The sequence below is a fragment of the Ceratocystis lukuohia genome, assembly GCF_044167205.1.
Source record: "Ceratocystis lukuohia strain C4212 chromosome Unknown Supercontig2_pilon, whole genome shotgun sequence".
NCBI classification, from domain to species: Eukaryota; Fungi; Ascomycota; class Sordariomycetes; order Microascales; family Ceratocystidaceae; genus Ceratocystis; species Ceratocystis lukuohia.
In genome coordinates, this window is record NW_027263521.1 from 127,242 (window position 1) to 145,968 (window position 18,727).

General features: G+C 49.0%; 3 protein-coding genes across 3 annotated transcripts; all 3 read right to left on the bottom strand.

Annotated features, from left to right (window-relative positions):
• Positions 1-254: 254 nt before the first annotated feature.
• Positions 255-4,521, bottom strand: HOO65_020035 (Vegetative incompatibility protein HET-E-1; the record flags this gene model as incomplete). Its single annotated transcript, XM_071006289.1, has 6 exons — positions 255-1,664; positions 1,724-3,252; positions 3,307-3,890; positions 3,953-4,219; positions 4,280-4,418; positions 4,467-4,521. 6 exons carry the CDS (start codon positions 4,519-4,521, stop codon positions 255-257), a joined length of 3,984 nt encoding a protein of 1,327 aa, XP_070860673.1.
• A 4,785-nt stretch (positions 4,522-9,306) lies between these two features.
• Positions 9,307-11,207, bottom strand: HOO65_020036 (GMP synthase glutamine-hydrolyzing; the record flags this gene model as incomplete). Its single annotated transcript, XM_071006614.1, has 6 exons — positions 9,307-9,369; positions 9,425-9,501; positions 9,558-9,615; positions 9,685-10,801; positions 10,852-11,028; positions 11,125-11,207. 6 exons carry the CDS (start codon positions 11,205-11,207, stop codon positions 9,307-9,309), a joined length of 1,575 nt encoding a protein of 524 aa, XP_070860674.1.
• Positions 11,208-12,265: 1,058 nt separating this feature from the next.
• HOO65_020037 (Maintenance of telomere capping protein 1) lies at positions 12,266-14,039 on the bottom strand (the record flags this gene model as incomplete). Its single annotated transcript, XM_071006645.1, has 2 exons — positions 12,266-13,287; positions 13,475-14,039. The coding sequence occupies 2 exons, from the start codon at positions 14,037-14,039 to the stop codon at positions 12,266-12,268; spliced, it is 1,587 nt and encodes a 528-aa protein (XP_070860675.1).
• Between the last annotated feature and the right edge of the window lie 4,688 nt (positions 14,040-18,727).

Below are 18,727 nucleotides of genomic sequence, written 5' to 3' on the forward strand. Positions count from 1 at the left end.
TGCTACCTACCGCAATACCCATCGTCAAGTGATAGCTCCAAGTTTGTTGATGAAACCATTATTTATCCTGTTCATTGTCCTTGGCAACTCATGTCCCATGAAGAGAAAACGATCTATGAAAGACACACAGGCTCACTATTATTTAGTAAATCTAAATTAATCATCACGTCTACGCATACCCAGCATGGCGGAACTTAATTCATAATGGATTAAAGCGTCTAGACTTGGATTCTAAAATTCCTGCAGGTGGGAGTTTATCTCAATGCTATGACAATGGGACGCCGGGAACGACAAAAAAGGGCGAGCCTTTTACCTGCAATGAATGCCTGAGTTTTAGAACGGTAATTTAGTGGCAAGTATATAATTCTTTGCCCATCGTTCATAATCCATGTGCCATCAGTGTTGAGAGTGTGACAATAGAAATGGGGGGAAAACAAGGAAGTTTGATGAATCGATGGTGTTGTAGGTGTAGCTGTCTTGTCCCAGGACCCTGATGCCAGTCGCTGGCCATCATTTAAGAACACGACTGATGTCACTTCGTCACGATGGCCCTCAAGCGTCTGCAGACATGTGCCAGAAGTGGCATCCCAGATCTTGACTGTCTTGTCAGAGGACCCTGATGCCAGTCGCTGTCCATCATTTGAGAACACGACTGATGCCACCCAATGGTCATGGCCCTCAAGCGTCTGCATAAATGTGCCAGAAGTGGCATCCCAGATCTTGACTGTCTTGTCCCTTGACCCTGATGCCAGTCGCTGTCCATCATTTGAGAACACGACTGATTCCACCCAATCATCATGGCCCTCAAGCGTTTGCAGACATGTGCCAGAAGTGGCATCCCAGATCTTGACTGTCTTGTCAGAGGACCCTGATGCCAGTCGCTGTCCATCATTTGAAAACGCGACTGATGTCAGCCAATCATCATGGCCCTCAAGCGTCTGCAGACATGTGCCAGAAGTGGCATCCCAAATCTTGACTGTCTTGTCCCAGGACCCTGATGCCAGTCGCTGTCCATCATTTGAGAACACGACTGATGTCACCAAATTATCATGACCCTCAAGCGTTTGCAGACATGTGCCAGAAGTGGGATCCCAGATCTTGACTGTCTTGTCAGAGGACCCTGATGCTAGTCGCTGTCCATCATTTGAAAACACGACTGATTTTACCCAATCATCATGGCCCTCAAGCGTCTGCATACATGTGCCAGAAGTGGCATCCCAGATCTTGACTGTCTTGTCAGAGGACCCTGATGCCAGTCGCTGTCCATCATTTGAAAACGCGACTGATACCACCAAATTATCATGGCCCTCAAGCGTCTGCAGACATGTGCCAGAAGTGGCATCCCAGATCTTGACTGTCTTGTCCCAGGACCCTGATGCCAGTCGCTGTCCATCATTTGAGAACACGACTGATGTCACCAAATCGTCATGACCCTTGAGGGTTTGTAGACAAGCATTCCAGTTCTCCTCAACCCCTGAATTTAATTCAATCCAGCTTGGCTGTTCATGGCTGAAGTGCCGTCTCGTTAGGCTGTTGGTAGGACTAAAAATCAGGGCTGATACGTAAACCTGAAGTGGAGCACCTTCGATGATTCCCCCATGGGAGAGGAGAAACAGACGCGCGTCTTTGATGATGTCTTGAAGATTTTGTGATGCTTTGTTCTGCTACAGAATGTTAAATCTTGTGTCGTCAAACAAAGTCTTCTCATTGCAGAGATACTTACCAAATACGCTTGCAATTTTGCAATCGCTCTTCCCGCTTCGGAAACGCTTTTGAGAAGGCTAAGAGCTTCTAGCCAGTGCAGATAATCTTTTTTGAAGAAGCAGAGAATTTTGTGTCGTCCACTGCTCAACCCACGTTCTGCTGAGTCTTCAAAATGATCAACCCAGAAAAGACAGGAGTACTCAATAGAGGCTAATGGGTTGGAGTCGGGGACAGAAACCTCATCGATTAGACATCCAGGCGCTTGCAAGTGGTAAATATCGCGCTTTAGCGTTCTGCAAAGTAGATCCAGTGATTGTGCGAAAACCGTCTGATGTTGGTCCACGATGCCAGAAGGCAGTATCTCTGCTGAGGCTTCACCTAGCAAGTAGTCCTTTGCGGACTGGTGCACAAAATGAACAAAGCTGTCGTGGATAGTTAAAAAGGAGCCACAAAAGGCGATGATTTCTTCCACATCTCCCTTGTCATAATTCTCAAGTTCACTAACAAGGGCCTGTAGCTGTTGCAAAGTGAGAGGTCGGTATACAGTCAGGACTGTAGCAAGAACCCTCTTGCAGATAGGTCCATCTGAAGTTCGAGAAATATGTTCTAGCATTCGCCCGTATAAAGGGCTAAGCCCAGGTGGAAATTCCGTCAGCGTACGTGGGGTGTGGCGTTTTCTGGTTCTCATATCGGAAAGCTCCTGACAAACCAGTGCTACCCAGAGGAATGTGCCATCCGCATAAGTGGTCAAATGCTCTAACACAGCGTCTTTCGTGGCCTGGTCGTAACTCTTGTGTTCTGCCAGCCTTTGCACCTTGAAGTTGATATAAGAGTCCACAGCCTTGGAAACTGAATGCCGGTTCAGCTCGAGGTGGATCGTGGACCTTTGGTCTCCAGAACTAAGCTCTGTCTCGATATCCGGCCAATTGCGACTTGATACAATCCATTTCGCGGGCAAAGGCTTAGTGATGAATTTAAGTAGACGTTGCAAATCCTCACTACACTCGTCCAAGGCATCGACAATCAAGATGGTGCTGCCTATGCTTAAGTCTTTCAGCATGTTGGTCAATATCTCACAAAGATCATGCCAAGCACTCTCCGTGCCGAGAAAGTCTTTTTCGTAATCGTATTTCTCCCGTACATGTTTGGTGAGCTGGGGATTGAAACGTGCAAGGCGATAGATCAGTCCTCGTAGCACCGATGTGGCCGTGTTGGCCCGACTTCCACCCGTGGCCTGGCAAAAGAAATATGAGATTGGTACCGACGATGATGACTCCAACTCGTCAATCAGACCACAAAGAAGCATTGTCTTTCCCTTTCCAGGGTCTCCTCTAATCCATAAAATCCGGCTGTCCATTTTGGTAAGGAATTGCCGAAGGTCTGCGTGGTCCAGAATCCACTTGTATGAATCTTTCAGCAAACCACCCTTCTTCTCTTCGATATTCATTTTGTCTGTGCGTGGATCTGTTATGTGAAGGTCTGAAAGGCATTGCTTGTCCCTCTCATCTTCGTAGTCGTTGTCCCGCCACTCCGTTCGGCGTTTCGTCCCTGTCTGTATGTTAACTCAGCGCCTACTTTGAAATTTATACGTCAAGTCCTTACCTCGGCTTGTACCAGGTGGTAGCAGAGAAGGGGGCCTGTCGTCTATGAAATTATCCACAAACCCCTTGATAGAATGATGGTTCTCATGAAGATAGTTTCTCGTATGCGCTGATATGTCGCCGGATTTGTTGTGGCCTGGGAATGATGCGTCTTTAAGACCATTCTCAACGTTGAATCTATAATAGCCTCCGGTGTATATATGCTTGTCTCTGAGTCTCATATGAGTAGGTTTAGAAGTGGCAACAACCTTTGGTAAAGCTTTAGCAACAAAGTTTCTCGAATGGCCAATCTCGACAACATCTCCGATGCCGGTGCCGATGCTGAGAGTCATTATTCTTTTCCCAGGGAACTGGCTCTCCGCTTCTTGGATCAGAATCTCGCATGGATTGTTGTAACCGTAGCTAGCATCTATAAATTCCTCTTCATCTCGGCCGATTTTGATGGAATCAAAGAAACTAAGGTGTGCAGATGTAGCTCTGGCCACTTCCCAAACCTTGCATTCACGAAGGCTCATAGATGTACTATACGTCGCCAAGATTGTCGGTAGTGCCTCAACATTGGCTCTTGTCATTGCCAAGACAGCCCTAGACAGCAGTAGCGGAGCATTAGACAAATGGGCTATCACAAGGATGCGTTTCAAACTTACGTTTTTGTGCTGTCCGGATTGTGGAAGCGTATGTTTTCATGTTCGCATTGGTTGGCTTCATGGCTGTCTGTCTGTTGCTGTGCTCTGCACTCTGGTTCACTACAGGCCTCTTGGATCATAGCTTTGATTGCGGTCTCAAGCTTGGAAGTGTGAAGGGTGATTGATGATGACTCTTGTCGGACAAATGCCCCTTCGATAAGGCTGCGATATGCCCGGATGGATTGGTCGACTGCCATGCATAAGCGTCCAAGCATGATAGCAATGATTCTAAGGCATTGCTGTCAGTAAATCTTCCGGGCTATGGGGACACAACGAGAGAAGCCTTACCCTCCAGTTCCTGTACCGCCAATGAGATCGAATCTCTCACAGGGACGTGGTACTTCAGGTAAACCCTCCAGTTCTTTGATACGCTCCATGATGTTCTCTAGAATCAGTAAACTAGATAGCCCACGTACGCCACCACCATCTATAAAAGTTAGTTACGCGAAAGCAAGCTCAGATCGGGGTAGCGCACCAAAGGATAGAACCCGTCGTGGTCGGTCCATAGCTGGTGCCACAAGCGAACTCATTCCGGATTATATTGTATGAGCATGTACGTAGAGTTAGAGAGAGACTAGTCAGAAATGGAAGTATAAAGCATATATCTGAAGAAAAGAGCTGTTAAGTTGAAACACGTGGATAGTTGAGTAGATGATAGTCACGATATTCTTTGCAGTGAGGACTTGGGAAACGATTGAGAAGGTAGGCAAAGAAAGGGAAACGGCAAGGATATGGAGGTGAGGGGAAGTAAGCTGGGGAATTCCCAAAACAACGCCCGGATTGCTTGATACTCATTAAAAGACCGTGCAGGAAAGATGTGTCATTTTTCGAAGATATGCTAAATGACTGGCATTGATGCCCGACCTGTAGAGTAGTATTTTCCTCAAGCAAGATGACGTAACCAGTTATTGTAGCTGCGAAGCGTGATTAGTAGGATAGGGAAATAATAGCCCGATACCGAGAAGTAACAAAGAGCAGGACTTCTTGATCCTGACCAGCTATTTTGAAAACGGCATTCATAGCAGTATCCTGCGCATCAGGCACTCCACTATACGTTTGCCGAGTATCACAACGTCCGCAGAGGATCCTCTTCGCAGATCTACCATCATCCCAAGCATTTACACATGGTTCTCTTGGACAGCCGCATCTTCGCTAGGGCCCATGAATGCAGTCTCAGCTCAGAGGGAGGGGCCTGATGAAAACCAAACCGCATAGTGCTGCTGGATTTGGCATCATACGTCACATTGTCCTCATGGACATCGCCATGCACAACCCCAAGCGCTAGCAGCTTGGATTCGAAAATTTCAACAGCATCGCCCATTACCCTAACTGGCTCACCTGCATGCAACATCGGCGGCGTTTAGTGGATGGGAAGGACTCAACATTTAGTGTGTGGTGCATAGAGACGCAGCCAAGACACCCTGGAATCTCTTTGATGGGCAGAAACAAAAGCTGGCTTATGGCCTCTATAACCAAGACTAACCCGTCTGCCACCTGGCACCAGCTGGCGGACACCAGAAATTTAGTTTGAAATAATCATGAATATTTGCAGCACCATCGATGCTGACGCGACTATCACACCCCCTCTCCTTTTACTTCGCAGCATCATCACCACTTGTTAGACTCAACCGCGCTATTTCACCAGGCTCCAGCATAACCCCATTTTTCAATCGTCCCATAGCTCGAAAGCCTTTCGATCCTACTAGAACGCCCCAACTAGTGATACTTCTCCTTCTTTTCAAGTCTTTGACAAGCTTTCTTTTACAAAAACCAGCCTTGGTTATGCATATCACTGCCACCTGACAAGCGTCAATCAAAGGCTCAGGAATAGACGTACATATTTGCTCCGTACAAATACACCATAGATCTCACTGGGAACTCTAGGGCTGCCCAAGTGAGGCGGCACGTTCATCACACCAATTCAGCGTCATGGGCTTGTGTTGGACATAGACAACTAACCGGTGTACAGAGCCGTAGTTTCATTTCTGCACATTATATTGTTATTTCCCCCTTCGGCAGTAGATTTCGCCACATTAGTGAACTATCCTCAATAGCACTTCCAAGTTTTATCTCACCTATGGCCTCTGCTTTTTTACTTCATGTGCGAGCCCTTGAGACTTTCGTGATGGGGCGCCTTTTTGTGGGTCTTTAGCCACAGAGGACATCGGTACGAATTATGGTTCGTGATCGCATTTGTATGGAGTTAGCGTCTTGTCACACTCCAGTGTAGCTTGTTTTAGAGCCATGAGACACTTTCAGGAGCGCTACGCAACAAATTCAAGTGTAGAAGCCGTGGGACAAAATGAAAAGCTGCTTCGACTATTCTAGGCTTCAACCCCACATAAAAGATGCCGGGTAACCATGTCGGGAGACGTGATGGACGCGTCCTACACCAACCCTCCTCTACTCTACTACTTCGCACATTAATCAGCCCAGTATTGCTATCATCGATTCACTTGCTCTTACCCGCTTTGCAAAAAGACGACTTGGATTTCTCAAATCTAGAGGCAGTCTAAGCTACATTTGCAGCTTTTAAACGGCTGGTAACGTGGTATTGCGTACTGCGTAAACACATGGGATGCAATCCAACATCAGTATCTCAATGAGGATAGCGAAAACGATGCCAAACCAGCTCGTGCTGACGCGACCGAGGCTCCCGTTGCTAACAGCTCCTCCCTTCATGTGCACATGTCCGACCTCTATGTCCGCTACTCACAGTTAGCACCAAAATATAATAGCTAAGTAGACACATAGTGATGAAAGGGGTTCTTCACTTTTGTTCAACGGTCATCAAGCAGTCTACCGCTAACCTTGCAAATGCTTGTCTCAGCATTAACCCAAATGGAATCAAGCAAATCTAACTCTGAACTAACACACGCCGTATCAAGGGCCTAATCGGTTAGGTCGAAGAGTGGCAGCGCCAAGGTGCTATTTATAAGAGCTCATGAGACGGCGGCTTTAATAGCCAGAGTCATGTAGTCAATATTCTATACAATCTGCGATGATAATACTTGCTTCTGCTTCGCCTAGACGCCCACCGCCAAATAGCGCCGTTGGTCCGAAGCCCAATCTAAAGCGACCTACTACGTCCCCTCCTAACGCCAGCGGAATATTACCAAAACTCCAGGCAAAATCATATGGCAGTTAGTTGTATTTGGATTGTCGAAGAGGTTTTTTAACTATAAAAATCACAATTTTGTTGAACACGGGCCTGGTACTATACACACTCCTACATCGTTTAAGAACGCCCTCAAGGGTATTCTCGAGTCTGATGGTGCTATATTTTGCGAATCGCCAGGCTCTGAAAGCATGGGTGAGATAAACAAGAACCCCAAGATTTAAACTAACTCGAAAATTACAGCAGAGGCTCTGGTACCATTACATGGTTACACTTGGCTTCTTACAGCTATATCTCGACTGGGGAATCCACTGTATTTGCTTCACATTGGCTATGAGAAGCCGCCAGAGCTTTGTTCCCATCTTCGAATCGACCAACTATATGCCAATGGCATCCCACTTTGCTCTACCGCGACACCCACTCGTCTAGGATCATGAAACCGCTGCTGCACTTGAGACTGGCATCAGAAACACAGTTTGTGCCATTTTCATGACTATGATACAACAAGCTCTCAGCCCGTTCAATCTTTCGCAGCTGGAGCTTGCAAGCGCGCAAAGAGACCTCTTCACATACTCAAACCCTATAAAGCCGCCATCAGATCCATCTCCTAGGCCTGACAAAGGGGTGGTATTTCATCTTTGAGGAACCAACATCCGCCATTACTCCCCTCTAACAGAGTCCTCAAAACAGTCTCACTAGTATCTTCCCAAAAGAAATGATACACAGACATGCGCTTACGTGAATCTTGGCCCGGATCGTATTACTCACCAAAGTGTATACCAAATGTTTTTAATAGCAGCTATCCCAACCGATCATGTCCAAACGGCGACCTTAGTTACCAAGTTTATGACTCTTTTCACAGCGAACTCTCATGGAAGTGGTCTAAGCACAGCTTGGGAATATATTTACTATACAGGGTGTCTTGGTCCCGATGTGTCCTGGCTATATCTTTATGCATCAGGCACTGAATTTTGAGGTCTTCTCCATTCGCCGAATACTTCCGATATCATGTCCAGGCGGGTGTGATAGGGAAATGTATGATGTTGACAACATCGAACCATGGCTACTATGGCTTGGGGCTGGTCGCCACTATATCCACGAAGGGGGTGTAACATGATACCAAGTCCGGGCGCACTATGCTGATTGATTTCCATCGGTCCCAGATCTTCGGCCCTTCCAAGGCCATATGTCTATGGACCACAACAGAAATGTAGTTATACAAGAGGAAAAGCTTGTGGATGCCTGACATTGTAGTAGATCTCTGAAGCGAATCTCCTTGGAACCTCGATGTGCATGTGTTTCAAAGCGGAATCGGAATATCGGGAAGTCCCCAGATTCTAGGGAAGGGTTCCTCGAATAGACAGATAGCCGGGGATATGGAAGTTCTTTGTGTTTATTACGGTAGCATAGTGTGGGTGTCATTGTACAAAGAACCAGCCAGCATAGGGGATCCCTTTTTACATTACTAGACCGCATTTCTTGTGTCACCTTAGGGAGATGTTCTCTCCCATCTCAGCTATAGCAAGCCGTTGTATTGCTTCGGAGGCTTTTGAAAAGAGTCTGCTATACGATACGGCGTCGTGGTAGAGAAACAGAAGTTTCCCACAAACCCAGGTCTCGGCAACTCTGTAGAAACAAGAAAGCAGCGCTTGAACAAACATAGAATAAGGGACTCTACCACTTTACCCAAGGCTCATTATAGGTTTACTGGACATATAACTCTCTCTTATTAGCCACGCGAGACATGGCATCGCACACATCCTTCCGATACTCAACAAGCAGGATCCGGTCTCCCCCGCTTTACATCCCAGTCACTCGCAAATCCCAACCTCGATCTCAACATCATCAAACGATGAATCCCACTGAAGCTCGCATCACTTCATTCAGACAGCCTATGCAATCAAGTCACGTTCGCTATACACATCAACCGCACATATCAGTCTAGTTTATTTCCAACAAGAAATCTAAACGCCCTTCCAAATCTCGTCCTATGCAAGGAAAGCAGCCCAAAAACAAAATGTACAAAATTCCCCACCCCTTACCAGTGAATAATCCTAACCCAAAATCCATTGCGACGGTCAAGGAGCTCCCGCAGAGTCCTTCGTATACTGTTTGTCTCTTTTTTCTTCACTCCTCTTTTCCCCTCTCTCCTTTTTCGTTCTCCCCTTCAAATATACAGAATCTCGCGCCATATAACTTACTCCAGCTCAATAGTAGCAGGAGGCTTGCTAGTGATATCCATGACAACACGGCAGACACCCTGTATCGATAGTCAGTATACATACACTCAAGGGATGAGACGGATTTTGGCCTACCTGGACACTGTTCACGATCTTAGTGGCAACCTTGTTCATGAATTCATGCGTAAAGGGGTAGGGCGTAGCAGTCATGACTATGGCAGGTTAGTAAAGCACAACAATAAGGGCGGATCGGACCGGAAATTCTTACAGTCGGTAGTCTGGACAGCGCGGAGAATAATAATGTGGGCGTATGCGCGTTGGTCACCCTATAAAACAAACACGTTAATAACCAGGCATCGCACATCAACATAAATACATCAAATAAAACCACATACCATAACACCGACAGCGCGGCTGGTGTCCAGAGCTGCATATGCCTGGGAGATCTCGTCGTAAAGACCGTGCTCGCGAATCATTCTGATGAAAATGTGATCGGCCTGGCGAGTCATCTCCACACGCTCCGGAGTGACATCGCCCAGAATGCGGATAGCGAGACCGGGGCCGGGGAAGGGATGGCGCATGACCAGTTCATGGGGGATGCCTAGCTGGCGGCCCAAATCACGGACCTCATCCTTGAACAGCTCGCGCAGAGGCTCAATCAACTTCAGGCCCTGTCCATTCTTCATGCGGTCAGGCAAGGCCAGGTTGTGGTGGGTCTTGATGGTAGCAGAGGGACCCTTGAAAGAAATCGACTCGATCACGTCAGGGTACAGAGTGCCCTGGAGGAAGAACTCAATGGGGCCGGCCTTGTCGGTCTGGGCAGCAGCGGCCTCAATCTTCTTGGCCTCGGCCTCAAAAACCTCAATAAACTTGAGACCAATGAACTTGCGCTTCTTCTCAGGATCGGCGATTCCAGCAAGACCCTCCAGGAACTCCTTGGAAGCATCGGCAACAGTCAGGTTAATTCCATGAGCCTCGAGAGTGGCCTTGACAATTTCACACTCATTCAGACGCATAACACCATTGTTGACCAGCACAGCATGGAAGCGGTCACCGATAGCACGCTGCATCAACTTGGCAGCGACAGTGGAGTCGACGCCGCCGGAAACAGCACCAAGAACCTGGCCATTGCCAACAAACTTGCGAATACGCAGAATCTCCTGGTCGACAAAGTTGGCCATGGTCCAGTTCTGGCGGACACCGCAGATGCCGACAGCAAAGTTCTCAAGGAGCTTCGTGCCATTTTCGGTGTGCGTAACTTCGGGGTGCAACTGCAAGCCGTAGATATTCTTGGACTCGTGAGCAATAGCAGCGTACTCGGAGTTAGGGGTGGTGGCAATCGTATGGAAGCCCTCGGGCAGTTTGCTCAGCTTATCACCGTGACTCATCCACACCTTGAACTCGGACTCGAGGCTCTTGAACAGGCGGTCGACGTGGCCGTTAACAGTCTTGGCCTTCAGCTCAGCATGGCCATACTCGCGGTGCTCGCCCGCAATGACGTTGGTGGAGTCGCTACGGTAGGCAATCTCTTGCATGCCGTAGCAGATACCCAGGATCGGGACGCCAAGATCAAAGTAGGCGGGGTCAACGTGGGGGCATCAGCAGCATAGACGCTGGCAGGGCCGCCAGAAAGAATGATACCAGCGGGCTTCCAGTCGAGGTCGGCAAGCTTCTGGGTGCAAGGCAGCATCTCCGAGTAGATGCTGAGCTCACGAAGACGGCGAGTGATCAGGTGAGTGCTAGCGATGAGGGCTATTGTCAGTTCAAATGAGCAAGTCGTAGAGCGCAGTGCGATACACAGTATAACTCATTTCTACAGAGGGGGGAGGACTCACTACTGCGAGCCGAAATCCAAAGTCAAAATGGTGTCAAAGGTCTTGTGAGGGACGACCTCGGGAATCTCGCCGGAGCTAGCCATCTTAAATATAATGACGACGATATATGAAAGAGGGTCAGGAAAAGAGAGGATAGGAGGATAGGAATCAAGAACACCAACGCCAAAAGACTTTGGATTGATGAGACTGGACAACGAGTAGCAAAAAAGAGACGAAGAAGAAAAGAGAATTTAGACTTTGCCGACGACAATGAATCACGATGCCAGCCAAGCAAAGGGAAAAGAAAAAAAAAGAAGATAAAAAAAAAACAACAGGATCGATCTAGACGGCTCAGAACCCAGCGGCCAGTTGCCCCTCCAATCATCGGACGTCTTCAGTGGCTGCACGAATCATAAGTCGGCAAGGGCGAAAGCGAAAAAGTTTCTTATCGGCTTATCGCACAACGAGGGGCAGGAAAACTTTAAGCCTAATTAGGCCTAGCAGATTCTCGAGTAAAAAAAAAGGTCAACCCTAGTGGTGTTGAACGACGATAATAGGGTTATACGTCATCAGGAACAAATGCCAAAACTGAGACATGGATTCACATAGGGACAGGTTTTGGGAACAGCAACACCAGAAATATCCAGAGTTGTGCAGTCGAGCACCACCCTACAGCAGACGACTGCACTTGGCGGTGAGCTGTCTGGTCCACGTCGACATGCAATGTCGGTTTATCGCTGCAATATCAGGTGTTGTAAGCCAGGCCATTCCAATTACCATTAATCAAATCTTAAATCAAATAGGAGTTTGTTAGTAGACCGCTCCATAATGCCATCCATTTTGACAAGAACTGCGAAGATGTGCAACAAAAGCGTGCGCCGCCGCTAGAAAAAGAAATTAAAGAGAGAAATACGGCGATGATATGCTTGAGTAATACATGGCACTGCATATGGTACTGTACAGTACATGTAGTACGCATGCTGGAAATTATCTGCAGCTTCGGACTGGCACGGGGCTCCTGAAGAGTAGTAGCTAGCAAGGTCATACATTGAATCATTGTGAGCGGCTATCACACTATACACTATACACTAGTCGCCAAACACTGCACTACGAAGAGAAACCAGGGCAAAAAGCACCACTGCCACAGCCTAAACTACCAACTCTAGATCAAGTTTGCACGCGCAACCTCTCCAGCGCCGTCCTGCATAACCTCTGACATGCGTCGCTTCCCCTTGATCGCATTCGAGTCCTGCTCCCCGACGCCCATGCGCTGCGCCACATATCTCTGCGCCACAGTTCCGAGAGCCAGGGCCAGTGCTTCTTCAACCCACTCGCTGACCCACTCGCGCGGATCAACACCGCCTGTCTCCAGAATGGCGCGGATTTCTTCCGGCGCCGACGAGATTTCGGCTGGCACATCGGACCGTTGGTCGTCGTCGTCGTCGTCGTCGTTTTCGTCGTCTTCGCTATCTTCGCTATCTTCGCCGGCGTCGGGCTTGGGCGGCGTAGCTTGAGCTTCAAGCCACGTGATCCATTGTGCAGGAACGGTTTGGGAAAGAGTACTAAACTCAATCTCATGGATGGGGTCCATGATGAAGACAGCAAACTGGATAAGCTCTTCAGGGGACTTGGGCTTCGTCGATTCGGCAGCAGCCTTTCCCTTGTCTTTGTCTTGGGAGGCGCTGGCACCAAAAAGCTCTTCTCCGGCCTCAATGCATACGGCTTGTACGCTGAGGAAAATGTTGGATGTGCGCACTGGATTACTCTCGGAAAGGTCTTCTGTAGCGTCGAGCTTGGCTTTTTCAATGCCGCCATGGGTAGTGAAGAATTCGGACGAAAAAGCCTCGGCATTGGCCCGGCATAGCTTGGTGCCCTCAACCAGACCCCGAATAACGCCCATGTCACGGTCGGAGTCAACAACGCGCCACCACGGGCCATCGCGCCAACCGTGAGTGGAGGTACGGCTGCGGGACTCGGCGCCCCGCTGCACAACCATAAGGTCACCACCTTCAACCTGCGACATGACGCGGGAAAAGACTTCGTGAACCATAGGGTCAATGGACGGATAGCCCATAAAGTCGTGGGTAATGTGAATAACAAGGCGTTCGTGTGACGAGATTGGAGGGGCGAGGGTGTGAATAATGTTGGTGAAGGTTGGCATGGCACGGTGGCGAAGTTCGTCACCTAGGAGGGGAAAAGCCAAAGTTAGCGTGGGCCTAGAAAACGGGATTTGCACGAGTAGAGTAGAGCAGAGGAGGTGGATGGTAGACGGGTGCGGGTAGCAATGAACAGTGGCAACGTGTGTGGGTGTGTGCATGTGTATGCGAGTATAGGTGTTTGCAGATGTGTGCGAGTGTGCTAGCATACATACCAAAGCCCTTTAGGGCACCGACGTTTCCACGGACTTGGTCGGCCCATTTTTTGGCTTCGTCGTTCTGCTGGATCTCCTTGACAGCTTGCTCGGCCTGCTTGATAGCGGCCGTAGCTGTTGCACTGGCAGCGGCAACTAGGCCCCACCAACCACCGCCTCCACTCGAGCTCGGCTGCTGGGCGGGGGGTGCATCACGCTCGGGGTCGGAGGCTCGTAGGACTGGGCTGGCGGCTGAACTAGCTACAGTAGAGGGGCGATACGACTCGGTACTTTTGCGTGCATCGCCAGCGGGCGGAGGCGTGCCGGCAGTGGTGCGGCGAACAAGCGGCTTAGACGAAGGGCCGTCTTTAAGGCGCGGAGTGTGGGGGCGGGACGGTACGGGCTTGTCGGAAAGCTGGCTTTCGAGGTCGGCAAGAATATCCTGGTCCTTAAGAGCCTTGGAAGCAGCGGAAACAGGCTTGGACTTGAGTGGCTTTTTGGTAGCGGCAGGCTTGTCGTCAATGCCTTCGAATAGGTCATCGAGATTATCAGCCGCGGGGGCTTTAGAGGATCTCTTTGAGGCCATGATGGCGGCGAGCTAGACAGACAGCGAAGAAAAAATAAAGCGTAGAGAGATGATGTCGTTGTGAGCAAGAGGAGAGGGGGCGTTCAAGGTGGGGCCAGTGAGGAGAGCTTGTCGTAAATAGAGAAGCAGCAAGAGAAGCTAGAGCCAAACCGGTGAAGGAAATAAGAGGACGGAGCCTTGTTTGAGCGATAAGATGTGGCGGGTTTTAGATTAGATATCGGTGGATGGGGCGCAAGCGAAAAATAGAGGTTATGTTATTGCTTGGTTTGTTACCAGAGTGTTCAGGTAACGCATTCACGGGTTGCGTAAGGGGCAGCAACAGAGCATACAGCGCAGCACACAAGCAACATGGGCGAGTTTTTCCCCCTCTTGATGACCTCTGTTTTTGGGGTTCAGTAAGTGAGTGAATGTTTAAATCGCCTGCTAGTCGGCAAGCAAGTGAGCTAGGGCAAAAAGGCTAAAGCTAAAGCTAAAGCTAAACAGGGCCAAGTTTTTTCCCTTTTTGGGCACATAGCACACTGGCTGTTGCGTGGCTTTGTCGAGCGCCACAGTCGGGATACCAGCAGAGAGAAGCAGAGTACATAGGGGAGAAATGCTTACAAGGAAGAAGCGTTTCGTGTGAGGGATGAAAGAGACGTGTGCTGTGGCGCTGAAACACGGCCAGCCAATGAGGACACATGCCGAGAGCTTATAAGCTAGAGCCCAGAGGCGCTGGGAACATGGGTACACGGCGAAAGGGTTGTCAAAGGGTTTGGCGCTAGACTTGAGCCCGCCAGCCCAGCCCAGAAAAGAAGAACAGTACTGTAGTACGGCTACAGCGAAGACGACAGACGGCAGGCAGGAAAAGAGGCGGCGAGGAAGCAATCAGACGACAGAAATACGTATGTAGCTAAAGTAGGGCGAAGGCGGCGAGCCAAAGCGGAGAGAGAAAGGAAAATATCGGGAAGGAGCAGTGTCAACGCCATGCAGATATCATGAGATTTGACGGCGACGTCATTTTGCGTAGTTGGAGCTGGAAGGTTCTTTTGGACCCGGGCTATATCAGTGTATAGTTAGTTGCCTGTGTGGTTGGTTTTGCTCGATTCAGCAACTTCTTACTAACCCTAATGCAGTAGCGCCACATCTTGGGTCCCATATACGATCCTTGGGCATCCAGCTACACAGCATATTCAACCTTCCGAATATCTTGACTAATAGGCATTGGATGGTTAACAGCCTGTATCACACCCGTGTATTTCTTTGGCATATTTTTAACTAACCCAAAGACACGCTTTTCTAGCAGTTCTTCCTAAGCCTTCTGTACATAGAGTCGCAGTTTATCATGACTGAGCTTCTTGGCTTTTCTGCATTTTTCTTAGACACAGTCTTTAGTTTAGTTTCCACTGAATTCGTCTAGGTTGAAAGCACAGGAACATGGGAGCATTAAGGCTAGTAGGTATGCTCTAGGTCTCTGGGAGCACGCTCTGGAGCACCACTAATAGATGGCGGGCTTCTATGCTGCTCTGTAGAAAGCCTATATTTTGACGGTAAGGCTAAGGCTACAAGAGGGCCGGGTGTCACGGTATTAAAATTAGTGCTCAAACAAGGATAGGCGCTTCCGCTACGTCAAGGCTCTGTAAAATACGGTCTTTTAGTGCTTGTGCTTTTTCTATCCCCTGTCCTTTGGACTTTTTCGTTGCTTCTTTTACTACGTATTCATGTGGGTGGTTCTATGCCTGTCACCGTATAGTCTCTAAAAGCCATGTGCCTATCTATACTGGCTGGACCATTAATTAGCCCTCTTGCTTCACTGAAAAAAGCCCGCCACAGGCTGGTCTGCAAGCCTGTTCTTGACTTGAACCGGTATGTCTCATGTGTGTATGGCCCTTGCCGTAGGATTCAGAGCGTTTGGAATCTTCTATAAGGAGATCCTTGGACACCCATCAGGAATAAGCAAGTATATCGCTTCCTGGGATACCTCCCGCTTGGGATGCGGCAGAACGGGTGCTGTAAAGGCAAAGAAGAATTTCGGTTGTAGGGGTGGATTCAGGCCTAGTGATTTTGGTGAAGAATACCTGGCCATAGTTTTGACAGGAGGAATATCCTTAGCTTATGATATGAATGGGGCACAAGCAGGAGCCTAGAAAAGCATTGGGGGAGGGGGAAGTCGCAGTTGGCGTAAATGCCGCCATTTCGCTGCCTTACAACATTCACTGCGACAATGAGGATCATTGCAGCAGAGGATTCTCTCTTATCACTCGCGCTCACGTATCCCAACAGGATCTTTACAGTGCATAAATAAACCCCTTGTCGTGTGTGTGTGTGTGTCGAAATTTCTTTTACCGCACTAAGTAGAGCTAGCTCTGTAGGTTGTAATAGTCGCATCGACTAACAGCAAGAACCTGGTGTAGCCATCTAGGAACTGATTTTGCAGAGAATGAATGTCGTGGACGAGAGAAGAGACACAGCGAACTCCATATAGGCGTATCTGCTGCTGTGCAAGCGCATAGACCCGAGCCATAGAGCACCCACTTTTAGGAAGGGAATAACAAAGAGGTCGTCCGCATGGAGCCAATTAAGGTCAGCCCATACTAAGACTTGCTAAATTGATAGCCTGAGCAAAGTGGTGGCAAAAGGGGTCGAGAAGTGTATTTTCAGCTACCAGTATGCGCTGGCTGCTGGCTCGCATCGTGCTTGAATGATGGCGGCGAGTTGGATACCTAAGGTGCAGTGTCAATTAACAAGACAAAGAATTGGGGAGAAAGAAAAAGGAAAAAGCCTTCTCATAAAGCTGAGCAGAAGGATTGGAATGGCGACGGGACCTCATTATCAGACGAGTTATGCCTGCTCGAGCACGTGCCTCATTAATTTCCAATTCGCATCTTGCCTAAGAATGCCGTGACAATGAGGCTCGAAAGGCTCCCATCCATTGTCCCTTGGCCCCTGCGCATCTTCTATCTGGCCTGCGGCTTTGGGTTGCGATTGACGATGGGTAGAAAGGGATGAGGAGAGATGCCATCTTCTTAAGACAGACCGACTGGATGTTATTAGCACGGTCGAATAGACAATATCTATTCGTCAGCCAGTTGTGCTCTTGTTGGAAATCGCGGGATATAGAATTAGCGACGACAAGTAGCTTCTTACGAAAGGCCGTACTAGGGAGAGCCTGTGGCAGAGGCAATATATGCCGCATAGGCATTGTTATACAGCAAGCAGGCATGCAGTAGAGGACTTGCCAGTTCAATGGGGCAGTAGCTGAAGCATGTGGCGCTAAGAGCTTGTCTGGGTTCTGGCGATGCTTCTCTAGGCGGTAATGCATGCTTAGAGGGAATTATCCCTTATATCGGGTTGCGTGCATTCTGAATTTTCAAGAGAATTTTGAAGCTCAGCGCCGTGTGTGTCATGTCATGTTGCTGTGTGCCTGGCCCAGATGCTAGTCGTGTGGCAGGATCCATCGCTGGTTGAACAGGTTGAAATATACAGCTAGCTGACTCTAAGTTCGGCTCCCTTCTTAGCCACCCTTTGAGTTGTCGAGTCCGCCTTTGGGGTTAGGAGGAAAGTTAAATGCAGCTACCTCCGTGTAGTTCTGAGAAGGGGCTTGCGGAAGATCTTCACCAATCGAATGAGGAGACCAGACATTGGGCCTTTTCAGCTAGCAAGGTCACGCAAGTCTCGAGACTCTCACACAACGGTCCAAGTAGAAAGACAGTGGCAGGGTGCTTAGATAGCTGGCTGCAATTACGGCGATAGTAGGAGCGGCGGGGTGTGGCGGCGATAAATATTAGCGATGGCTAGAAGACAATGCTAGCTTCGGCGTTTGTGCGAGAGACGAAAGTTTTTATGGTGTAAGTTATACATGGGGCAAAAAAACAGGTCAAGGTGACCTGACGAATGGCAGGCCAGCAGTCGTAAACGGCAATTACTACGCAGTGGTATTGTTCCAGCGACTTTTTGCCAGCAGCCCCAGTGGAATTAACGCCACACCTCTGAGGTGAGCATACACTCTAGTAACCCTAATGTCTACTGTGGCCAGAAGCGCGATGCACAACTTTGGCCCGCAAGCATTGTAAGTTGGGATGGCCGTGGAGTGGGCAGGCCAGTCCGTGGAGTGGGCAGGCCAGTTTCTGGTTGTCAAAGGACTCAGGGCGAGTGCGAGCCAGAGCCAGAGCCAATTCAGCTCACCGCCCGCTGCGGCTAACCTGGGGGATGCCACTAGTCGCCTAGGATAGGAAAATAAAAGGGAGACATGCGGCGAGCGATCGGGATTGGCCTACGAAGGAGAAGGGGAGAGAGGACAGCTTCGCTGACAAGGAAGGGGGTGATGGAACAGGACGGACGTGGTGTATAAGGTGTATATGGCATATATGTGGTACATGCGATGTGTGTGGTGTGTGAAGTGTATATAACATGTGCTGTGTATGTGGTGCGTATGGCGTATATGGGGTATATGGTGTACATGCTGTGTCTAGGCACGCACGATGTGCGCGAGTCCTGGTTCTCTAGCACCAAGCTCCGGCTTTGTTTCCAGCGAAGAGAAGAGCCTCCCCCGCCTCTGTTGCTAGCAAAGAGAAGAGCCCCCCCTCCCCGCCTCTGTTCTCTCATTTTCGTGAGCAGACGTGCGAGAAACCTGGGCATGTGCAAGTGCATGTGTACTGGCTAAATTGCGTGTTTGGGCTTCAACAGCTCCTTTAGGTGCAGCTTCAGGCGCA